Source organism: Clupea harengus, chromosome 10, assembly GCF_900700415.2.
Source record: "Clupea harengus chromosome 10, Ch_v2.0.2, whole genome shotgun sequence".
Taxonomy (NCBI): domain Eukaryota; kingdom Metazoa; phylum Chordata; class Actinopteri; order Clupeiformes; family Clupeidae; genus Clupea; species Clupea harengus.
In genome coordinates, this window is record NC_045161.1 from 17799713 (window position 1) to 17822830 (window position 23118).

The window sequence follows — 23118 nt, forward strand, 5'->3', positions numbered from 1 at the left end:
CACAAGTTATCCAGTCTGCACAGAAGGGGCAACCTTCTGAACAAATGGAAATGTGGTTTCTAACTCTAACAGGGAAACCACAAAAACAGTTATTTGGTGTTTGTGGTTTGCCTGTTAATAACAGATATGGATCTCCACTGAACACCGATATGGATCTCCACTGAACACCGATATGGCTCTCCACTGAACACCGATATGGATCTCCATTGAACACCGATATGGATCTCCATTGAACACCGATATGGATCTCCATTGAACACCGATATGGATCTCCATTGAACACCGATATGGATCTCCACTGAACATCGATATGGATCTCCATTGAACACCAGATATGGATCTCCATTGAACACCAGATATGGATCTCCACTGAACACCGATATGGCTCTCCACTGAACACTAGAGCAGGAATGAGAGGAGGGACTCAGTGTATCCATCCTGCTTCCTCTGCTCTGTTTGTCACTGGGGTAGTGATGACAAAGACCATGAGCTGGGCTTTAAGCACTCCATTCTCTTGTAATGAGCGCCCTCTAGTGGTAAGTACCCTGAGCTACCACTTGTGCATCTGACATGTAGTGGATTTTCAAGTGATGTGATGATGTCTTCCCTTTAAAGTGTGTTTCACCAGACCCTGTGCACTGTACAAACCCAGGAACCCGCATAATGCTATGTGCAGAATACGGCTGTTTGAAATTAAGGACCTGCATTATATATGTATGTGTTTGTAGCTGACAATCAGCATCAGTGTCATGGAGGTTAACACATCTGCACGTCACCTCTCTCTCTCTACCCACAGTTCTAAGAAGCAGAGAAAAACACTCAAACACAATGTTTCCCTCAAGTAACCGCATAACTAGCATGCTGCTTAGCATAATTAGCATACTCAAAGAATCCATTTTTGGTGATGCAGAGAAGAGACGGCTTGAGAGGGGGTGTTAAATATAGTGACAAAGATTTTAGGATAGCCAACTCACTCCGCTTCAGCCCTCTCTGATAGGGCGCTCCGTAGAGCTTTAAGCATCTCTGTCTGATGAGCACAGTGACGCTTACATGCCTCAAGCCCCAGGCTCAGAAGAGTCCCGCTCCACGGTAGGAGAGGAGCAGAATCATCCTCCCTTTTCTTACACACACTCTCTTCGTTCTGTCCTGGAATGTGATAGACATAGGCCGAGAGTCTACATATAGGCATCTCACACAACAGAGTTTCATCTCATCTTCCTCTTAATCTCCTCTTCTTCTTCACATGACGGCATTATGCAGTTTCAACTGATCGAGGTCACATTTCAGCAATGCCTATGAAATGCTCCTTTCTTTGTCGGCTCCTTTGGGCCGAGTTGCCCATAACTTGTCCAATGCCACTCCCCATTCTCATGGCCATGTGATCCAATGCCACTCATATCCTCTGCCTCATGAAGTCCTAAAGGCTAGTCTCCCTCTATTTCTTTATGTCTATGAAATACAAATCCTGATGCCCCCAGTGAACGTCATGTAAATGTAAATATGAAAGTCCTCCTGAAATCCACCTCTTGCATATTGTACTTTGAACTCATGTCTTTTACCTGAGTCACTTTTATAGTACACCTCGAAGGGAGGAGGACTCTGAAAATAGGTGTATGTAAAGATTAGGAATGGGTTTATAGTTTAGGCTAAATTCTGGCAATAGCAGTTGCGGAATGAGAAATGTGTGAGTCTGTTTTGTTTCTCACTCTGAAGGCAGACGGGTAAGTATCTGCCTATCGCGGGCTGTGTGAGCCAGCAGAAGAGGATGGAATATGTTGGCTCACTGTGCTGCTGTCTGTGGCGCGGAGAGTAAACGGAGCTGGTTGCCATCGGTGACGCGTCCTTCTCAACCAAACTCCTCCCAGATGTCCAGCCCCTCACCTTTGATTGGCTATAGCGTACTTGATGATTGTAAACTCCCACATTGTACGGGTGATTCCCCTGTCAATCTCAAGCAGAATTCTATTTAGGGTAGGTTGATTAGCGGATCAACTGGAAGACTCGTCAAGATTAACATTACCTTTGGAGCTGGGAATTTGTGGTGCAACTGTTGGGATTTTATATTCTTTCGCTATATACATTTGTGTTACAACAGTGATCAGTCTTCTAGTTAATTGCATTTGCATTTTCGAAACCAGTCTGAAGATTTCCGAAACGATGTCTTCTGACGAAGACAGAGCCAAGGAGATTCTGAAAGGTTTTAAATTGTATCCTTCTCTGGTGATGTGAACTGATGGGCTTGTTTGCTACCTTTAGCAAGCAAGCTAGCTAATTACATTTAGCTAGCTTGGTTGCAGTAAGTTTGCTTACTAAGATACTTAGCTAAGTTAGCTAGGTAGGCAACCTGGAGTAGTTACCTTGCAGGATATGCTACATTTCTAACATTGTCGCGAAAACGTTGTATTCGTGGCTACAGTAACACTCTGATGATGGCCAAATATTCTCCAGATTATTTTTACAAAATTGTTGGTGGCCAGCCTTTCTTTTTGGTTAGCAAGCTAGCTGACATCGTTTTGCTAGCTGGCTAACGTCATCTAAGTTCCAACTGACCTGTTAACGTTAGTATCTTAATATTGAGAATAATTCGTGTTCGTTGGCAAGGTGATTTGTAATGGTGTTTTACAACTTTTCCATTTAATTGCCACATAATGCACGCTAGCTTCACTGTCAGTAAATGTTGGCGAGTTAGTTTGTCTTGGTGGCTGACTCCATATCAAAGCGTTTAACATTAAGCTACTCAGAATAAAATAACCAGGCGTTGGCTTGTTAATGTTTATTAATCAGATGAACTTAAGAGTATAACTTGGCCGTTTTGGGTGTACATCTAGACCGGCTTGATGGATGCTCCAGTTAACCTGGTTTACTGCCAATTTATGCCAAATTGGCTATTCTGCTGTAACTTGTCTGCACGGTTTGTGTGTCTGTGAATGTGCAAATGTTCAGTATTAAGGTAGAGGAGAGTGCATCTGGACCATCTGTTCTCTGTATTAATGTAGAAACTCATGAGACTTCATTCTAACCGTTATGGTGTGCAGCAAACTTAGCCATACAGATGCACGGCTGTGTACACCAACTTTGGCCGCTTGTTTATTGTTTTTATTTATTTATGCATAATATGCCACATTGGTTACTCGTTGAAGCCAGCACTTAAGAGAGTATTCAACTCTTCTAGACACACCGCTTGGCACGCGTTTACATAACGTTGCCTCCTGGTCCTAAAATAGGATCGGTAATGCTCGCTAGAATAATCGCACCTGCAGGCTCTCTGCTCACGTGGCTCTCAGGTGCGCTTCCTGACTTATTTTTGCGTGACTGCCTATTTTATCCTGACATATTGGGCCTGAATAGCAGCCCGGGGGTCTTTCTGACCACGGATTCGTGGCTTGCCATCTTAAGGTACTGTGTTGAGCTGGTGACCTTCCCACAGGACCCAAGGATGAGTTTTCCCTTACGGGTAATTCTTAAATCCTTGATTTGCAAGGCCAGGGATTTGCTGCCTTATGCTGCTGCCGCCATCCCTTCTAACAGGACCTGAGCCCTATAGACTGCGTCCCCTTTTCAGCCTGATACACGAGCAGACTAACCTCTTCATTTGGTGTGTAAAGACATAAAGATGTCGTTTGTGCTCTTGTCTGTGTCTGTGTGTCTGTCCATGTGTGCGCACACACTCAGCCTTCCACTGTCTGGAGGTACTGTTAAGCTGATCCTGAGCACCAGATGGACGTGGGCATGCTGTACTTCCTCTGCTCTGGGTTGGCTGAGACACACCAGCTGCCCTACAGTCCACCGAGTCCACCCAGCACCTCCCATAAGATCAGTAATCCGCCTTCACTGTGGCAGAAGGCTCTGGTGTTTTTGTTTTAGAAATGAGAACTGAAGTATGATTAGAAACCAGGCAAGGACCAGACTGAGTGCTGTAGACTTGTGTGTGTGTGTGTGTGTGTGTGTGTGTGTGTGTGTGTGTGTGAGAGGGGTTGGGGGTTAGAAGGGCTCTGCGTCAGGTGTTTCTGAATGGATCAAGGAACCCCATCCCCCCCGCCCCCCGTGTGGGTGTCACCACTCTGTGACCTGGCTGTCTTATGTAAGCTGATAAACATAGCAGCTTCTAGAAGCAGCATCACCTGCTCACGACACCAGGTGACCTCGGTGACATGGGGACTCCTTTGAGGGGGAGGGGGTTGTTGGGTAATACTGGAGGGGGGGGGGGCTGTTGGGTAATACTGGCGAAAGGGTGGTGTTGGACTCTTGTGTTTGGTGCTATAGCCACTTTTCCACCGTAGGAACTTGCAGGCCGTTTTAAGGATGTAGGCACCGTTGTGCGTTTATTTTTTTATCGCAGTAACCGGCCCTGTAGATTCTCTTTGAGGGCCATTTCCGGGGTAAGTGTACCCCTGAGTGGGGCGGGGCTCGACACTCACTGGTTAAAAAGTGACGTGAGTGGAAGACAAAAACAAGCAGCATTGTTTAAACCAGCAAGATTTATGTAATAAAGACAGCTAAATGAAGGATTGCTTAGCTTGGTGTGCTGTGTTGGATGACCAGCCCGGGTGGGGAGGTGTCCTGTGTGTTGGGATGTTCTAGCTGTGAGTTGTTTTGAGCGTTGGGCTGGAGTTGCTAGAGAAGGTGCTGTAAGCACTGTTCCTGTTTAAGTACAATAAGAACAGGAACCCTAACCCAGTCCTTGTAGTCTGTTTAGCCCTTCATGGCTCTCTTGTTCTCTATTGGACCTGCCAGACCTAGGCCTCTATCCCTGTGTTTCGGTTCTAAGTGAAACCTCTGATTGCTGGTGTGAAAGCTCTTTTGTATGGGCTGCCATCTAGAGGCACAAAGTGGAGCTGTTTTGAATGTGTCTGTGTTGCTCCGGTCTCCCCAGTAGCTGGTCATGCTCATGGGACAGCAGATTAAAAGGTGATGTACACAGAGTTCTCCCTAGAGTAGTACACACACACACCCACTCACCAAGGAGGAGAATGGAGGCGACTGTTTTTCAATTTTTTTAAAGGATGCTGCTGCTGACTGCGTTTTTTGTGTTTTTACGTTTTAAAGTGGAGTGCATTCAGTCGGTTGACTAAAAGTATCTGAGAATAGTTGGGTTTTAAGTCTAGGTTTGAAACTGGCTGGTTGGGAGCACCTTTGAGGTCATCAGGACGTTTTAAGGATGCTGTTGAACCACTGCTGCTCCTCAGAGCACACATAAACACACCCCAGAACACAACACGACACACCGCGCTCCAGAGGCTAGGCTCTGCTCTTTGAGGTGGTGGAGCTGAAAAAAGGTGTGGCGATGAAGCGGCCTGTCTGTTGTGAGCGTAACTGTCTGTTGTGGCAGGCTGTGCCTGGACCAATGGGTGACCTGTGAAATATGAATGTGCTTCCTGCGAAGGAGCTGTCCCACTGGGTCTAATTAAACAAACTTGTTTCAGTGTTTGTGGGTAAAAGGGTCTTTTCCCTCGTGTGTGTGTGTGTGCGTGTGTGTGTCTCTCTCACCAGGGCACTCAGCAGGAGTGATCCCACAGACATCTGTCAGCACTAATATAAAATTCAGCCTCAACACACACGCACACACTTAAACACATGCTGAATAGATATGGCATAAACAATGTCACACAAGTACTAAAGATTACACACACACACACAAATATAAACTAATACATAAACACCACTTCCACAGCGACATGGCATTGGGTTTGGAGTGATTGCTGACTATTCTAGGTGCTTGCTGAGTGTTGCTGACTCTTCTAGGTGCTTGCTGAAGGGATGAGTGGGTGAAGAACATCTGAAGCTGCTATAAAATATGTTTCTGAAAGAGGGCGGGGTCTTCATACAGGTGTTGACCAAGCTTCTGAAAGAGGGCGGGGTCTTCATACAGGTGGTGACCAAGCTTCTGAAAGAGGGCGGGGTCTTGATACAGGTGGTGACCAAGCTTCTGAAAGAGGGCGGGGTCTTCATACAAGTAATGATGTTCCTGTGGGTGTGACCAGCTTCTACTCCAACTCTGTAGACAACCACAGCTTCTACATAATATACTCGGTACACAACCAAAGCTTCTACTCCAACTCGGTAGACCACAACAGCTTCTCTCCTATCAAAACTGTAGACAACCACAGCTTCTACATAATATACTCGGTACACAACCAAAACTTCTACTCCAACTCGGTAGACCACAACAGCTTCTCTCCTATCAAAACTGTAGACAACCACAGCTTCTACTTAATATACTCGGTACACAACCGAAGCTTCTACTCCAACTTTGTAAAGGGCTTCTGTGATCACTGAGCCCTGTGATTTCCTCCATAAAAGCCCTTCATGAGCTCTGGGCTCTCATTCAGGCAGTGCTGTATCATTTGATTTGATTTCCTGTGGACATTTATGATGTCATGGGTCCCATATCCAGATGATCTGTTGCTTAAGCTCAGTCACCCACCCTTGAATACTCATGCACACACTCCTCAGTCAGTTGACCACTCTTGAAGGCTGCAGCTAACACTACACACACACACACACACACACACACAGATGGGCTGTGGAGATGAGGGTCATGTGTGTGTGACACTGAGTGTCTGGGCTTGTCAGGTGGCTTTGTTTGGTGTTCAGATGGGTGTCTCACAAGACCACCTGCACAAGCACCATGACCCCCCCCCCCCCCCCCACACACACGCACACACACAAACACACACTCACATGGTTACTTCAGTAGTGCGCAAGGCTGTTTTCAAACATGAGGTTGTGTGTGTGTGTGTATATGTTTGTGTGTGTTTTGGGTGTGCTCCTTAACCTGCTGGCAGAAATTGGATGAACTTGAGGGATGCAGAGACGGGAAAGGTGCTGTGGCAGGGGACTGACGACCTGTCAGTGCCAGGAGTGGAGCATGAAGGTAACACACACACAAACACAAATACATAATCACACACACACATATACACGTATCAACATACACACACACTCATACATACACACACGTTATATGGTGCTGGTGTTGTAGATCCTGATGTGTTGTGTGTGTTCCTCTCATACATACACACACACGCAAATGCACTACAGTGTAAATTATTTATATACTGCCCTATGCTAATCCCAGTTCTATTTTGTAAAACATTTATCTTTTATTTTTCCTGCTATTTGTTTTATCTTGCTATTTTGTTCATATGTTTTATGTCCTTTGCACCAACCACACCAAGTTAATTTCCTCTGTGTAAATATACGTACTTGGCCAATAAAAATTATTTTGATTCGGATTCTGATGGTGCTGGTGTTGTAGATCCTGATTGTGTTGTGTGTTCCTCTGCAGCTCGTGTCCCTAAGAAGATCCTGAAATGTAAAGCTGTGTCCAGAGAGCTCAACTTCTCATCCTCAGAAAAGCTGGAGAAGTTTCGTCTGGAACAGAAAGTTTTCTTCAAGGGCCAGTGTCTGGAAGGTGTGCGCGCACACACACACACACAGTGTCTGGAAGGTACACACACACACACACACACACACACACACACACACACACACAGTGTCTGGAAGGTGCCCATCCGTCCCTTCACTATCAGTTCCAGAGCAGAGCAGTTTGACTTCCAGCTGAGCTGCTGTAGGATGTTGGGCAACTGGACACTGTTATATGTCCAACATATGAACCAGTCAGAGCTGTTATATGTCCAGCATATGAACCAGTCAAGCGTATGAGCCAGTCAGAGCTGTTTGGACATGAGTGGTCCTGCTGTAATATGTAATGAAATGAATGACTTGTGTTGTGTTTCTGCAGAGTGGTTCTTTGAGTTCGGCTTTGTGATCCCCAACTCCACAAACACATGGCAGTCTTTAATAGAGGCTGCGCCAGAGTCGCAGATGATGCCGGCCAACGTCTTAACGTAAGATGCACACACACACACACACACACACACACACACACACGCTCACTCGTCTTGGTCTTAACGTAAGACACACACACACACACACACACACACATATGCTCACACCTCTTGGTTTTAACGTCAGACACAAATACTCACTCCTCTTCCTTAGTCTGTGTCTGTTTGTCTGTATGCATTGGGGGGAGTTCCCTGGATCTCCCCCGTGTGTGTCTGTGTGTGTCTGTCTCTCTCTGTGTGTGTGTGAATGAGTGTCACTATGAAAATGAGTATCCTGTTCAAAGCTCTGCTAGTGCACCCTCCTCTGCAGGGGTGATGGGATGATAAATGCTGTAATGGAGGTGTGTGTGACTATTCATGAGTGCTAATGGATCGTCCTCTTGTTTCTCACCTCCAGCGGGAACGTTATTATAGAGACCAAGTTCTTCGACGACGAGCTGCACGTCAGCACCTCACGAGTACGGCTGTTCTACGTCTGAGGCCCCCCCCCCCACACACACACACACACACCGGTGAGAACCGCCGGAGGTGGAGCTGAGTAGCTGCAAGACTGATGCCACTGAGGTCCCCAAACGAACGTTTGTGTTTTCCTGGTCCTGTGCCTGCCCAGACACCAGGGGGCAGCACCACACTCCACACAACCCCAGCAGCCTCCAGCCACCTAAAGACTTGTTGTAAAAATGAGCACGGTCGCTCATGGCAACCTGACCATGTAAATGATTTTATATGTACGTCGCTGGCCCCACCCATCTCCCTCCTACCTGACAGCTCTCCCCACACCTCTGCCCCAGTCTGTCTGAAATGTTTGCTTCCTGTTGGTGTGGTTGCTCATGTCATCATTGTATTATTTTGTTGATTTGTTTCATTGTTTTTTTTTTAGCTAAACTGTAAAATAGGCGGTTTTAAATACTAAATGTTATTATGAATTAAAAATTCATGTACATTTGCCTTGCCTGTTGTGTTTGTATATTGAAACCGTATAAAATGAGATCTGATTTCTGTCCTTGGTAGGCCCTGAATGTACTATTATATGTTAACTGATGTACACTAAACACATGTTGTCATACCTACTCTCCATCATAGATGCTGAGTGTAGAGAGGGGAGAGGGGGGGCATACAGACAGAAGATGATGAAGATGTGCTGGAAGACCAAGCCCAGACCCGGACAGTCAGTCAGACATGTACGCTGACATGACCCCATCTCTATGGCGACCACGCTGTGCCTTACGCTGACCTCACCCAATCTGTATAGCGACCACCTTTTGCCTTACCCTGACATGACCCAATCTCTATGGCGACCACCCCAACTTGGATGTAGAATGGGTTTATCCCGAAAGCATGTGTGAGTCTGAAGTCGTGCCATATGGTGTCAGTATGGTATTCACTAAGGGAAGGGGCTGTATATTCGTGCAGCAGGTTGCCTTCGAATACACACTGGGGTTCCATTCTCCTTTGTACTGTAGCAAACCATTATCCATATAATGAATATCGCAGTACAAAGGACATGTAACCCCAGTGTGTTATCGAAGGCAAAATGTATCATGATGTTATGAAATGTGTCCATGCACGTGAGCCAATGAAGCGATATTCATTATACAGATCATGGTTTGCTACAGTACAAAGGAGAATGTAACCCCAGTGTGTATTCGGAGGCAAATTGTATCATGATGTTACGAAATGTGTCCATGCACGCGAGCCAATGAAGCAATATTCATTATACATATCATGGTTTGAGTCGGCAGTCCTGCGCTGACAGTGCGTTTCGACACTACATTTCCCAAGAAGCGTAGCGTGAGCTCTGTCAGTATTTGCAGCGACCTTGGATTTCCAGAGCAAGCATGGCGAGTAAGGAGCCTAACGTGAGTATTTCAGATGGTTTACACAAGATAGATCAGTTACCTGTCCTCGGAGATGTCATGTTAAAGACCTAAGACAAGTACATGCTGTGTGTTCAATGTAGACTACGTGGTCGATAAGAAGCAATGCTCTCACTTTTTGTGTGCATTGGCGTTTAGCTAACAAGCAGCCAGCTACCGGCAGATACACCACCAATAGCCAATCGACCAAATGCTAACCTAAAGTTAGCAAGCTATAGGTAGAGGTTAATTTTGGATTTTGTGCTTACTGCTTGGATGTATTTATTTATATTTTCCCATCTGATGTATTAGACGATGTGTTCTTTTGGTAGAATTTGTCTAGCTAACGGTGTCATAACACGGCATGTTTCCTGTTGGACAGGTCGTGTTGTAGTCAAGCCTTGTAGCTAACGGTATCAACTTTGACTGTCTTCCACTGTGGTAGTGTTAGCGCTTGGAAGCTTAACCATGATAGGCAGCGGTCCTGTCATGCCGGTTTGATCCAAGCAAGCCCCGTACTCCTGCTAATTGAGTTCTACTCAGCAAATGACAGAGCCAACGTGTTAGCTTCCTTATGTCATTGGCCTTAGATGCAGTCAATGTCATTGGCAGATACGTCACATAATGTTAACTTTTTTACGTGAAACGATCGCCTCATTGTTCCACTTTGACCTAGAGGCAGTGTTCAGAAAAATATGACCGGAATGATGACATACTTTTGGAAAAGGCTTTAGAAACTTCCAGATAATGTCAGGTTAGCAGGAACCATAATTAACTTGACCACAAGATGGCGCAGTGGCGCACTTGTACGCGAGTCGAGTGTGTGTCTGAGACGTTTCTGTGTGTTTGTGTGTCCCTGTCTGACTGTAGCGGTTCGTCCAGCACCTGCGGGACTTGGCAGGCCGCATGTCTGCCGGCCCCCGCGGCGCCGGAACAGGTCTTAAGCTGCTGCTGGGGGCGGGAGCAGTGGCCTACGGCATCAAGGAGGCCACCTACACAGGTATGCCTGCCACGCACACACACACATACACTCCTACACTGTAGGAGAGTGAGTGTTCGAGAGATGGTTCTAATACTCTATCTGCCTGGGTGGCAAGAAGTTAGCTGGTGGATTCTGAATCCTCCCAGCCATTCATATTTTTTGCCAGCCACTATTTTGTGATCACACTTTAAAGTTTTGGTGCCCAGACTGCCCACAATAAAGTTGTTTGTCTTGCTGCTGCCTGAAGCTTGTTGCCAACAGTGGGAGCAAAACAATGACTGACTAGCATACTCTCACTAGCCTACTCTAGCCCTAACCCTAGCCTAGTGTAAAACACTTTCTGACTAGCCTACTCTCATCGAAAACTAGCCAGTCACGTAATTCCCCACTGTTGGCTTTTCTCCACTTCTCATTGAAAAATCACCTTTTCTCCACACACACACACAAACACACACAAGCAGCCGCTGTAATCTGTGAGAGATGGTCTTTATACTCCACCTGACTGGGTGGTTAGTTAATCTGTGAGAGATGGTCTTTATACTCTACCTGACTGGGTAGGTAGTTAATCTGTGAGATGGTCTTTATACTCCACTTGACTGGGTAGTTAGTTAATCTGTGAGAGATGGTCTTTATGCTCTACCTGACTGGGTAGTTAGTTAATCTGTGAGAGATGGTTTTTATACTCTACCTGACTGGGTAGGTAGTTAATCTGTGAGATATGGTCTTTATACTCCACTTGACTGGGTAGGTAGTTAATCTGTGAGAGATGGACTTAATTATCTACCTGACTGGGTAGTTAGTTAATCTGTGAGAGCTGGTCTTTATTCTCTAGCTGACTGGGTTGTTAGTTAATCTGTGAGAGATGGTCTTTATTCTCTACCTGACTGGGTAGGTAGTTAATCTGTGAAAGATGGTCTTTATACTCTGACTGGGTCGGTACCCTAACCTGGTGAACATTCACACGTACACAGCCACTGTGAGCTCCAGTCCGTTACAGGCCAGTACAGTTTTACAGCTAACACTGTGTGTGTGTGTGTGTGTGTGTTTGTGTGTTTGTGTGTGTGTGTGTGTGTGTGTGTGTGTGTGTGTGTGTGTGTGTGTGTGTGTGTACGCACGCACGCGCAGTGGAGGGTGGTCAGAGGGCCATTGTCTTCAACAGAATCGGAGGGATGCAGATGGATACTGTTCTCTCTGAAGGTCTTCATTTCAGGTACGTTACACAAACACACACACGCACACACACTCTGTCCACACAACCCAACACACACAAACTCTGTCCACACAACCCATCACACACACACACACACACACACACACACTTGGTTGGCTGTGCTAGATTGATGTGTGTTGGTTGTGTTTTAGGATACCCTGGTTCCAGTACCCCATCATCTATGACATCAGAGCCCGACCCAGGAAGATCTCCTCCCTTACAGGAAGCAAAGGTGCAGTAGGATGCTGGGGGGGGGGGGGGTTGTCGTCCTGAATGTAAGGGGTTAGATTAGCTTAAATGTGCTTCTGTTGACCCCAGCATCACATGGCCTGCCTGGCTGGTGACCTCAGCAAGGGTTAAGTGCAGCCAGGAAACAGGCCTGGAGGGGGGGGGGGGTGAAGCGAAGCAGAGAGACAGAGATCGGGAGCAAGAGGAGCTGACAGAGGAGCTAACAAGGCTTAGACACAGTGACTGTTTGCTTTTGGTTGGTCTGTAGTGCCAGTGTGTGTGTGTGTGTGTGTGTGTGTGTGTGTGTGTGTGTCTGTGTAGACCTGCAGATGGTGAATATTGCCCTGAGAGTGTTGTCCCGTCCAGTGGCGTCCAACCTGCCCTTTATGTATCAGCACCTGGGCAAGGACTACGACGAGCGCGTGCTGCCCTCCATCGTCAACGAGGTGCTCAAGAGTGTGGTGGCCAAGTTCAACGCCTCCCAGCTCATCACTCAGAGAGCACAGGTCAGCAAGTGTGTGTGTGGGACTGAGAGACTGCTGCCACTACTGTGTGGTGTGTGTGTGTGTGTGTGAGCGACTCAGAGACCGAGAGACTTCTGCCACTATTGTGTGTGTGTGTGTGTGTGTGTGAGAGACTGCTGCCACTATAAGGAGTTTGTGTGTGTGTGTGTGTGTGTGTGTGTGTGTGTGTGTGTGTGTGTGTGTGTGTGTGTGTGTGTGTGTGTGTGTGTGTGTGTGTGTGTGTGTGTGTGTGTGTGTGTGTGTGTGTGTGTGTGTGTGTGTGTGTGTGTAGGTGTCGCTGCTGATTCGGCGGGAGCTGTTTGAGAGAGCCAAAGACTTCAACATCATCCTGGACGACGTGGCCATCACAGAGCTGAGCTTCAGCAAAGAGTACACTGCCGCCGTGGAGGCCAAACAAGTCGGTATGTGTGTCTGTCTGTCTGTCTGTCTGTCTGTGAGTGTCTGTGAGAGAGTGTGTGTGTGTGTGTGTTTGTCTTCACTGTCCAGTCACTTGTGTGTATGCTGAATGAATGAGTGTGAGACTCTGCTAATGTGTGTGTGTGTGTGTGACCTGTGCTAATGTGTGTGTGTGTGACTTGTGCTAATGTGTGTGTGTGTGTGTGCCCCCAGCCCAGCAAGAGGCTCAGAGGGCCCAGTTCTATGTGGAGAAGGCCTTGCAGGACCAGAGACAGAAGATCATCCAAGCAGAGGGAGAGGCCGAGGCTGCCAAGATGGTCAGAGACCACAACACTACACACACACACACACCAACACGTGTGCATACATGCACATGCACGCACGCACAAATCACACACTCCAATGCGCTTGATAAATACATATAACACACAAATGTGTGTGTGTGTGTGTGTGTTTGTGTCAGGGGCTGCATGTCCATTTTCTGAGGTTAAATACCCATTTTGCTACTGGGCTCGACCTAAAGTTGCGGAGTGTAGTTCACTTTTACACCACTGTCGTAAATACAAATTGTGCTTCGAGACCCCCCTAATGAGCAGTGTACACATGTATTTGTTGACAAGCTGAAGGATATGGGGGTTGTGTGTGTGTGTGCTACAAATACGACTCTGCATAGTTTTATTAATTGTGACATCACAGATGAACACTAACTTGACCAAAAGAATAACAATAAAAGAATGACAATTTTAGTTAGACTGAACTACCGCTCGTGTTTTCAGCCTATATGGCCTACCTTGTTTTCTAAGTGTTTGAATATGGAGTATGTGCAATCTGATAAAATGTTGTTGGTGACATCATAAAGGCACATATTGTGCATGATGTTCATTGGACAGTATGATTTATTACAAGCTAGCCGAGTTAGGTTTTCAAGGTTGCACATTTCTTGTTAAAAGGCTTATTTCGCGTCAGATTGACGAAGACTGATCAAACTTTTTGGCACGAGATGAATTGGATGCTAGCCTGAGACGGCACTGAGGTCGATGACTTTGGGCATCTGGAAAAACTACAAATCTCAGTGAGACAGTGATGACCCCAATAAGGTTACAGCCTACATCGCATTCTTTCAAAAATAACACTGGCAGGGATGTTTATGATGGAAAACTAGCCAGTCAACAACTTTCCTAACACAGCCAAACATCAAGCAAGCGCAACACAAGACATAGCAAGATCGCGTCTGTGTCTGTCTGCCTGGCAGTGTTTGTGTGTCTGCGTATGCGTGCTTCTGCATCTGTGTGTCTGTCTGTCTGTCTGTCTGCCTGTCTGCCTGCCTGCCTGTCTGTGTGCGTGCGTACGCATGCGTGCTTGTCTGCGTCTGTGTGTGTGAATGTCTGTTTGTTACACGCAGGGCTGGTGCGCTCCATTTCACTACAGTAGAATAGGTCGCCATGACTACAGTATTCACCATCAGCCTTTCAGTGTTTTCTTTCTTTCAGATCAATCAGTTCAGTTCTTGTGTGTGTGTGTGTGTGTGTGTGTCCAGTTAGGAGCGGCGGTGACTAAGAATCCTGGCTACCTGAAACTGAGACGGATCCGAGCGGCTCAGAACATCGCCAAGACGGTATGAAACTAAACCACACGTACAAACACACACACACCCACAAACACACACAAACATACAGACACACACACAAACACACACAAACACACACAAACACACAGACACACACACACCGACGCAGCGTGGAGCTCATCATACACAGCAAACACTCCGGAGCTGTTTCCAGGGTTTAAACACACAACACACACTCCTCCATTTTCACTGTTGCGCCTGGTTAAGTTCTGTGCCTGCTTCAGCTTTCCAAGCCTGATTTAGAACTTTTCAGCCCAAGTGTGTGTTGAGATAAAGTGTGTGTGTTCTCATGTTCCAGGTGGCAACCTCACAGAACAGAGTGTACCTGAACGCAGACAGTCTGGTGTTGAACCTTCAAGCCGACTCTTTTAACAAGTGAGTTCTTAGTTGCATTCGCTTTTGCATCTGTGTGTGTTCCTGTGTGTGTGTGTGTGTGTGTGTGTGTGTGTGTGTGTGTGTGTGTGTGTGTGTCTGTGTGTGCGCGCCTGTGTCTGTGTGTGTGTGGGTGTGAGGGCTGCTGTGTCTGTCCCTTATGTCCCGATTTGCCCTGATCTAGAGGTGTGAATCTTCACTGATTCAATTTGATTACACTTTAAAGGGTATCGATTCAATTATAGAATAATTAGTTGTCCTTCATTTTTTTTTCCATAAATACAAGCACTCAGATTTTAAAGACTTTAAAATTGAGGAAAACACAGACTACACAGAAAGATTACCACTAATGGGCCCATGTCTAGTAAATTAATTACATTGTTAAAAAAGATGATTTAATTACCCTGCATCGATGCAGAATCTCTCACCTTAACCTTGTGAAGCCGCAGTATTTAGATCTAACCCTAACCTAGTTAGGTGTGTGTGTGTAACCCAGTTCAGATCGCTTTCATTGGTCAGGACACTGAAAGAGTTCGCTGTAGTCGCCAAAGTAGTTTCCTTGGTTCAAGTGAGCAGGTTCTGAGTAAGTGACTCGGCTAAGCGAAAGAATCCGTTTATTCCGACGCGTAGCACAGTCACAAGTCACGAGAAACTCTTTATTGTTTTTACAGAAATGTGCAGTTTGTTATAGGGTAGAATTAACATATTAAACAAAGGAAAGCATAAGGGTGGGGGTGTCTGTGGGTCGATCTAACAACACTGTCACTCAAAGCCCCTCAACTAATCAGCTGTGACTTCAGCCTCTCCGCCAGTACCCACAGGTCTCTATAGTCACTATATACTATATATGCCATCCGCTCAGAACACATAGCAGGGAGTGGTGTGTGTGTGTGTGTGTGTGTGTGTGTGTGTGTGTGTGTGTGTGTGTATGCGTGTACTGTGTGTGTTTTAATGTTTGTGTTGTGTGTGCACTTCGTGTGTGTGTCTGTCTGTTGAGTATTTGTCTGTGTTGTGTGTGTGCACTTGTGTACTTGCTGTGTGTGAGTGTCTGTCTGTATGTTGAGTGTGTATGTGTGTATCTATTGAGTGTGTGTGAGTGTGTTTGTTGTGTGTTATGTTGTGTATGTGTGTGTGATGGCTTGCCTTGATTGCGATGTGTTTAAAGTGACTGCTCTTAGTGAGGCAGTCTGTCTGTAATGCTGTCTTTCATCTCATTTCATCATTAGCAAACTGGATCGCACACACACATGCTAATTCAGTCATGCTGTCTAGCACACATGCACACACTGTAGGACTCGGACTCCTTCACACAATCTCTGACTGGTGTGTGTGTGTTTGTGTTTCAGTTTGTCATTGGGGATGAAGAAGTAGGTTGCCGGCTGCAGCTCTGTGCTGGGGGAGAGTGGAGGGGAGTGCCTCAACGCCTCAGCACTGCCCCCCAGTGGAGTCACAGAGCAGGTGAAACTAACGTCCTGGGAGCCCTCGTTTTCAGTGCGTCCACACACACACACACACACACACACACACACACACACACAAAGACCAACCTGGACCTCTTTGACTGATGTCATGTTGGCGCTCATGTTCTCTCTTCTCATGTTACACACACATTCTCAGCACACACACACACACACACACACACACACATTCTCCCTCCAGTCCTTCACTATTACTGCGTCTTGCGTCCTAATCCAGCGCCCAGACACCTATCTGAAGATTGTATGATGACATCACTGACAGCTGACCACAGCCAATCCGTGAAGTGTACAGATCCGCACTACAGTGGCCCAGTGGCATATGATGATAATGATGATAATAATTTAATTTAATGTAATGTCATAAAATGGTAGGCTTGTGACTTCCACTGGACGGCACAATAAAAGCTTTTTTATTTCAAACCTCTGGAAGTTATAGAGTCCTTCTGTACGGCACAGGTTCACGTCCACCACACACACACACACACACACACACACACACATACATACACACATCCACACACATCCATCCTTAAGGAAGCCTAATCATTGAATCATGCATGAGAGAGTAAAAGCCCTAGCCTCCAGCCTGTAACTCTGTACACATCAAGCAGGTTCACACACACACTCATGCATACCAAACAGTGTGTCACACACACTCAAACACACTAAGTAGTTTCACTTAGCCAGGTGGATCTATTCGGCCCCTATCTACGGTTCTAAAAGGGCTCACAGCTACGGGGTTCTGATCTATTGGACTCTGTCTACTGGAATGAGAGGAATCACAGCTGTGCGGTTCTAATCCGTCAGGTCTTTCAGGGACAGACCTTGAGGAACACACGAGGAACCAGACGCCTCTGCCTGGGGCAGGTTCTAGAGCTGCGTCATCAAGGTCCCCACTGTCATGGAAATCATGGAAAAATCTTGGAATTTTAAAATCCCATTTTCCAGGGCTGTTGTGGGCTACAGACCTTTACGGATCCCGGGTGTGTGTTGCGGCTGGCAGCAGCCAGTTGTGCGACGCTGTTGTATCCTGCTGCTCAGGATCTATGCTCTGTTATATTCGTTAGGCTAGGTTGTTGGGTAAGCATGTGACAGTAAGAGGATTGTCCACTGTGAGAAATCCCCAACCAATAGCACAAGGAATTTAACATCTTTTCTCGTGTATAGCTTAAAAATATATATACTTTCCATGGACAATGTTTCATTGTGTGAATTTCTGAAGTGTGTGAAACTGTTTCCCCTTGAGTTGACATAGCCTACCTAGCCTATTAGAAGAAGAATGTGAAAGGTTGTTGTTTCACTAATTCCATAATTAGGCCTAACCAGTGGAGTGAACTACGCAATGTTGTGTGCTTTGGGTAGGTTGTGAAAGGGCATGGAAATTGAATTAAAGGTCCTTGAAATGTTTTGAAATGTTGGCAGTGGAAATGGGTGGGAACCATGTGTAAGAAGGTTCTGGAGCACACACACACACACACACACACACACACACACACACACACACACTGCACCCTGCGTAAAAAGGTTCTAGAGAGAGCGCGCGTGCGCGCGGACACACACACACACACACACACACACACACACACACACACTGCACCATGTGTAAGAAGGTTTTGGTTCTAGACCCCACACACTGCAGCATTACACAAACAGCATTACAGACAGTGTGTGTTAAGTTTCAGACAACTGGTGTGAAGTGTGTGTTAGTTTAGTCTCAGATGTGGTCGTGTAAATCTCAGCGTTCAGCTGAAATATATCACAGATAAGTGTTTGCTATTTAAGACAGAGTCTCCATGCTATAAGATTCCTGTCACTTGCCCCTGGCCATGGGAGTGGGAAGCCCTGTGCATGTCCTGGCTCTGAAGCTGGAGGAGCACTTCTGTCTGTGGCCACTGGAGGGAGCCCAACACTGACGCATGGCCAAGGCCAGTGCATCAGCTCACAAGACTTGTCTGTGTGTGTGTGTGTAAGCTGCAGGGTTGTAGTTGTGCGTACTTGAGCTGCCGTAAATGTGAGCTGGTGCTGATAAATGGGCCTGTTGTCCAGATGGACTCCATGAGTGTTTGTGTGTGCGCTGTGTTTAGCATGTGGGTTTGGTCCTTTGAAGTGTGAGTGTGTGTCTGTGTGTTGAGAGGCTATGGGTATTCACGAGGGTTGAGAGGGGGTGCAGGTCAGCAGTCTGTACTCTCTCTGAATTAAGAAGGCTTACACATCACACACACACACACACCACTCTCCCACATGCAGACACTCTCGCGCAAAATGCTAATGCTGCTGCAACTGCTAATGTCCGGTGAAGAACATTTTCAGTTACTGTAACACACTCAGACACAGACACACACACAGAGACACAGATTTACACACACAGAGACACACACACAGACACATACACACTGTGCTATCCAAGGTAAAGATTTAGAACAAATTGCGCCTGTTATTGGCATCTGAAATTACTGTGAACACTGAGACTGTGAGTGTGTGTGTGTGTGTGTTTGTGTGATTGAGTGTGTGTGTGTGTGTGTGTGTGTGTGTTTGTGTCTGTGATTTAGTTTGTGGACCCTGCTGTAGTCTGGAAGGTGGCCCTGACACCTGCCTTACAGGCTCTCCTACTGAATGCTAATAAAAGTGTGTGTGTTCATTCTTACCACAGAGAAAAAAAACATGCTGAGCTTACTGCTCAGCTGGTGTGTCTCCATAGCAACGCTGACCTCATGCTGTGACAGGCAGTCTGGGCTTGTTGCCATGGCGATCGGCCATGACATCAAACCTGAGCTGCAGTTACCATGGCAGCACACCTAGTGGCTGAGCTGCAGAGATCCATTCCTGCTCTCTCTCACACTCACACTCACACTCACACTCACACTCACACTCACACACACACTCTCACACACACTGACAGAGTTTCCGCTTGGGCTGGACCCCAGTGCTGTGTGGTGTGAGTGTTTTAGGGGGATTTATAGTCTGTGCTTATGCCAGGACTCCGCCTCTGTGACACCATACACTTCACAAGCCAACATGGCTACTCCAGCTCCGTGTGTGTGTGTGTGTGTGGACAGGGGTGTTTGCTCGCCTCAGTGTCAGCTCTCCTCAAGCTTCCCACCATTACAAAGTAATTTTCCATCCTCTCTGCCACACCAGTGTGTGTGTGTGTGAGAGAGAGAGTGAGAGAGAGAGAGAGGACACAGAGGGACAGGAATATTATTAAGTGGGCAGAGAACAGAGAGACAGGAAGGGAGGGAAAGTAAGAGAGAGGGAGACACAGAGAGAGAGAGTGAGAGATGGAAAGAGAGAGAGAGAGAGAGAGACAGAAAGAGACAGAGTGAGAGACAGACAGAGGGAGAGACAGAGAAAGAGGGAGAGTGACAGAGACAGACACAGAGAGAGAGAGTGAGAGAGAGAGAGACAGAGATAGATATAGATAGAGAGGGGGAGAGGGAGTAAAGCTTCAAGGACAAGTGAAGGATTATGACTTGAGCTTCTAAACCAGAGATGGCGCTCTGGGTCAGCTTCTCATCTATCCTTCAGCACACACACACACACACACACACACACACACACACACTCACACTCTCATACTCACATACTTACTCACTCACTCATACAAACACATTTGCCCATGCACTGTGTGTGTGTGTGTGTGTGTGTGTGTGTGTGTGTGTGTGTGTGTGTGTGTTCGTGGTCTGAACACCGTCAGCAGTAGGATAATGGCTGGGGATTAAACACTTTATTAGATTTCATCTAGTAATTAGAGCCTGTGCGTATTTGTGTGCTATTGTGCATGGCTGCATGGCGGAGTGTGTGTGTGTGTGTGTGTGTACTTCTGTGAATGACTGTGAGTGTGTGTGTGTGTGTGTGTGTGTGTGTTATAGTCTGATGAATGTGTGTTGAGTCTGTTTGTATCCGAATGTGTGTGTGTGTGTGATTGATGAGTGTTTGTATCTGAATGTGTGTGAGTTGTGGTCTGATGTGTGTTTCCATGTGTGTCTCACAACACACACTCATTATACACAAACAGACAAATAAACAAATAGCAAGACAAACAAACTACCTTGATGGAATGAAGCTAACTGGGAAGCAACATGAACAAACAGAAGTAGTGGTCCAGATTCTACATCCATAAGATTAAAGAGTTAAGACTTCACCGTCTCTTGGGTCAGGTCTCTCAGAGACTGCTCACAATCACTGCACACAATCACTGCACTAAGTCACTGCACACTATGACTGCTCACAATCACTGCACACTGTGACTGCTCACAATCACTGCACACAGTCACTGCACACTGTGACTGCACACGGTCACTGTGCAGTCAAATTCAAAGTAGCTTTTTTGGTCATTTGTGTTGCCAAAGAAAAGGGTTGCCCAAGAAGATATTTTACTTGGAAATATTAACAATGAAGCTAACTGGAAAGGAACTTTTACACACAAACATGAACACACAGAAGTAGGCGTTCAGATTCTACATCCATAAGATTAAAGAGGTAAGACTTCACCGTCTCTTGGGTCAGGTCTCTCAGAGGCGCTATTTGCCCTCACCCACTATAGTCAGTGTGTCCATGGTATTCCCTCACCCACTATAGTCGGTGTGTCCATGGTATTCCCTCACCCACTATAGTCGGTGTGTCCATGGTATTCAATTAATGGAAATTTTGGTATGATATTTGAACATTTCTGAAAATAGTGAACTCTTTCTTTGTTGAATTTTTCACAATGGAGAAGAAAGTGCCTCTCTGTCTCGATCTCACCAGTCATATAGTGACCTCAAATGGTATCCATGTTTTTTTTTTCTACCTTTCTGTGACAGTCACTGCACACAATCACTGCACATAATCACTGCACACTCTGACTGCACACAATAACTGCATATAATCACTGCATATAATCACTGCACACTGTCACTGCACTCTGTCACTGCACACTGTGACTGCACACAATCACTGCACTCTGTCACTGCACACAATCACTGCACACTGTGACTAGCATGTCACGTCATGCTCCAGAGCTGGAGATGGAGATGACCTCCTAAGATACCAGCCCTCAATTAGCGGTTAAACCCCTCTACTCTCTCTCTCTCTCTCTCTCTCTTTCTCTCACTGTCCCCTCTTTCTCTCTCTCTCCCTACATCTTTCCCCCTTTTCTCCCTCTTCCGCTGTCTTCTTCTCTTTTTCTCTCCCTCCCTTTCTACCCCTAGCTTTCTCTTTTCCTCCTGTGTGAGTGTGTCATTTTCCTACAGTATACAGAGTTTAGGTGTGTGTGTTTCATCATTCTGTGTTCACATTAAGTAAATACAGTTGCAATAAATTGGTAATCATTTCACTATCACTCCTGATATTATGAAACCACAACATGGCTAGTTATAGACATTGGTTGCTGCTTTTACAAATCTCTTTACTACTAACCTGTGAGTGTGTATATGTATGTGTGTGTGTGTGTGTGTGTGTGTGTGTGAGAGAGAGAGAGAGAGAGAGAGAGATAACACAACTCAGCATTAGTCTTCATATGTGGTGTGTGTATTTAGAGAAGACACTTGTGCTTGTGTGTGTGTGTCTGTGTGCGTGCGCTTGACACTTGTGCTTGTCGTTTTGTGAGTGTGTGTGTGTGTTCTGCTCCTCTCTGTGCTTTGATGAATTAATCTGCTGTTTATAGAGCATCTGCCCTGAATGCAATACACACACACACACACACACACACCTTGAATGAAACACTGAAAGACGCTGGCCTAGTTTAAGAGCTACAGTCAGTGCAGTTGCACACACACACACACACTCACACACACACATACACATCTGTTTCAGGGCTACTCTCCCACCCTCCTCTCTGCTCTCCTTTCAAAAAGGACTTTCTCTAAGTTGCCTGCTGTGGGGCGTAGCTCTCTCTCTCACACACACACACACACACACACACACACACACACACACACACACTGAGCCCTCTCCTCTGGTCATATGTGTTATCCGGGGACAGAAGTGAGGTTCTCAGGATGACGCTGAGATGGAGCAGGTCCGTTGGTCACACATCTAATAATACCACTACTCGCCGGCTGGCCACTTCCTGTTTTCCAGCTGTCTACTTCCTGTCTGTGTCAGAGAGGAGGAAGTGTGCCTCAGGTAACTATGCACACGATTTGTGTGTGTGTATGTGTATATGTGTATATATGTGTGTGTGTGTGTGTGTGTGTGTGTGTATTTGTGTGTGTGTGTGTGTGTGTGTGTGTGTGCGTGTGTATATATATATGTGTTTATGTGTGTGTGTGTGTGTGTGTGTGTGTGTATGTGTGTTATCTCTCCCCTCTCCTGAGCCCAGTGGTGTTCTGTTTCTGCCCTCCATCCACAGGATGTGATGTCACTGCTCGAGGCATGTCTACGTTTTTGTTGTGTTTGCAGAGAGTTCAGGCTGGGACACAAAAAAATCTGACGTGTGTGTGTGTGTGTCTGTGTGTGTGTGTGTGTGTGTGTGTGTGTGTGTGTGTGTGTCTGTGTGTGTGTGTGTGTGTGTCTGTGTGTGTGTGTGTGTATTCAGGAGTAAAGGAGCTGTCTAAAACAGAATGACCCTCTGAGCTTCCCCTGGACATTCTCATGTTCTACACCATTACCGTGG

General features: G+C 46.3%; 2 protein-coding genes across 3 annotated transcripts; both read left to right on the forward strand.

Annotated features, from left to right (window-relative positions):
- Positions 1-1987: 1987 nt before the first annotated feature.
- On the forward strand, positions 1988-8796 carry pde6d (phosphodiesterase 6D, cGMP-specific, rod, delta). Its single transcript, XM_012841955.3, has 5 exons — positions 1988-2207; positions 6786-6874; positions 7289-7414; positions 7745-7850; positions 8248-8796. The coding sequence occupies exons 1-5, from the start codon at positions 2158-2160 to the stop codon at positions 8327-8329; spliced, it is 453 nt and encodes a 150-aa protein (XP_012697409.1). The 5' UTR covers positions 1988-2157; the 3' UTR covers positions 8330-8796.
- An 802-nt stretch (positions 8797-9598) lies between these two features.
- On the forward strand, positions 9599-16943 carry phb2b (prohibitin 2b). Of its 2 annotated transcripts, XR_004164397.1 has the most exons (11): positions 9599-9709; positions 10577-10706; positions 11814-11898; positions 12051-12130; positions 12448-12632; positions 12922-13051; positions 13260-13363; positions 14584-14661; positions 14972-15048; positions 16392-16503; positions 16741-16943. XR_004164397.1 is itself a non-coding variant. In XM_031574237.1 (10 exons), the coding sequence occupies exons 1-10, from the start codon at positions 9689-9691 to the stop codon at positions 16414-16416; spliced, it is 915 nt and encodes a 304-aa protein (XP_031430097.1). In that variant the 5' UTR covers positions 9599-9688; the 3' UTR covers positions 16417-16943. The 2 variants fall into 2 exon arrangements, 1 of the variants encoding a protein (XP_031430097.1); XM_031574237.1 differs by having other exon boundaries at positions 16392-16943.
- The last annotated feature ends 6175 nt before the right edge of the window (positions 16944-23118 follow it).

What these genes read in the sequence shown, in the direction of transcription:
- pde6d (XM_012841955.3), top strand. Translation starts at nt 2,158, where the DNA reads ATGTCTTCTGACGAAGACAGAGCCAAGGAGATTCTGAAAGGTTTTAAA. An exon ending in GCCAGGAGTGGAGCATGAAG is followed by an intron (nt 6,875 to 7,288) that starts GTAACACACACA and finishes GTTCCTCTGCAG; the next exon opens with CTCGTGTCCCTAAGAAGATC. An exon ending in ATGCCGGCCAACGTCTTAAC is followed by an intron (nt 7,851 to 8,247) that starts GTAAGATGCACA and finishes TCTCACCTCCAG; the next exon opens with CGGGAACGTTATTATAGAGA.
- phb2b (XM_031574237.1), top strand. Translation starts at nt 9,689, where the DNA reads ATGGCGAGTAAGGAGCCTAAC. An exon ending in TCATCACTCAGAGAGCACAG is followed by an intron (nt 12,633 to 12,921) that starts GTCAGCAAGTGT and finishes GTGTGTGTGTAG; the next exon opens with GTGTCGCTGCTGATTCGGCG. An exon ending in CGTGGAGGCCAAACAAGTCG is followed by an intron (nt 13,052 to 13,259) that starts GTATGTGTGTCT and finishes GTGTGCCCCCAG; the next exon opens with CCCAGCAAGAGGCTCAGAGG.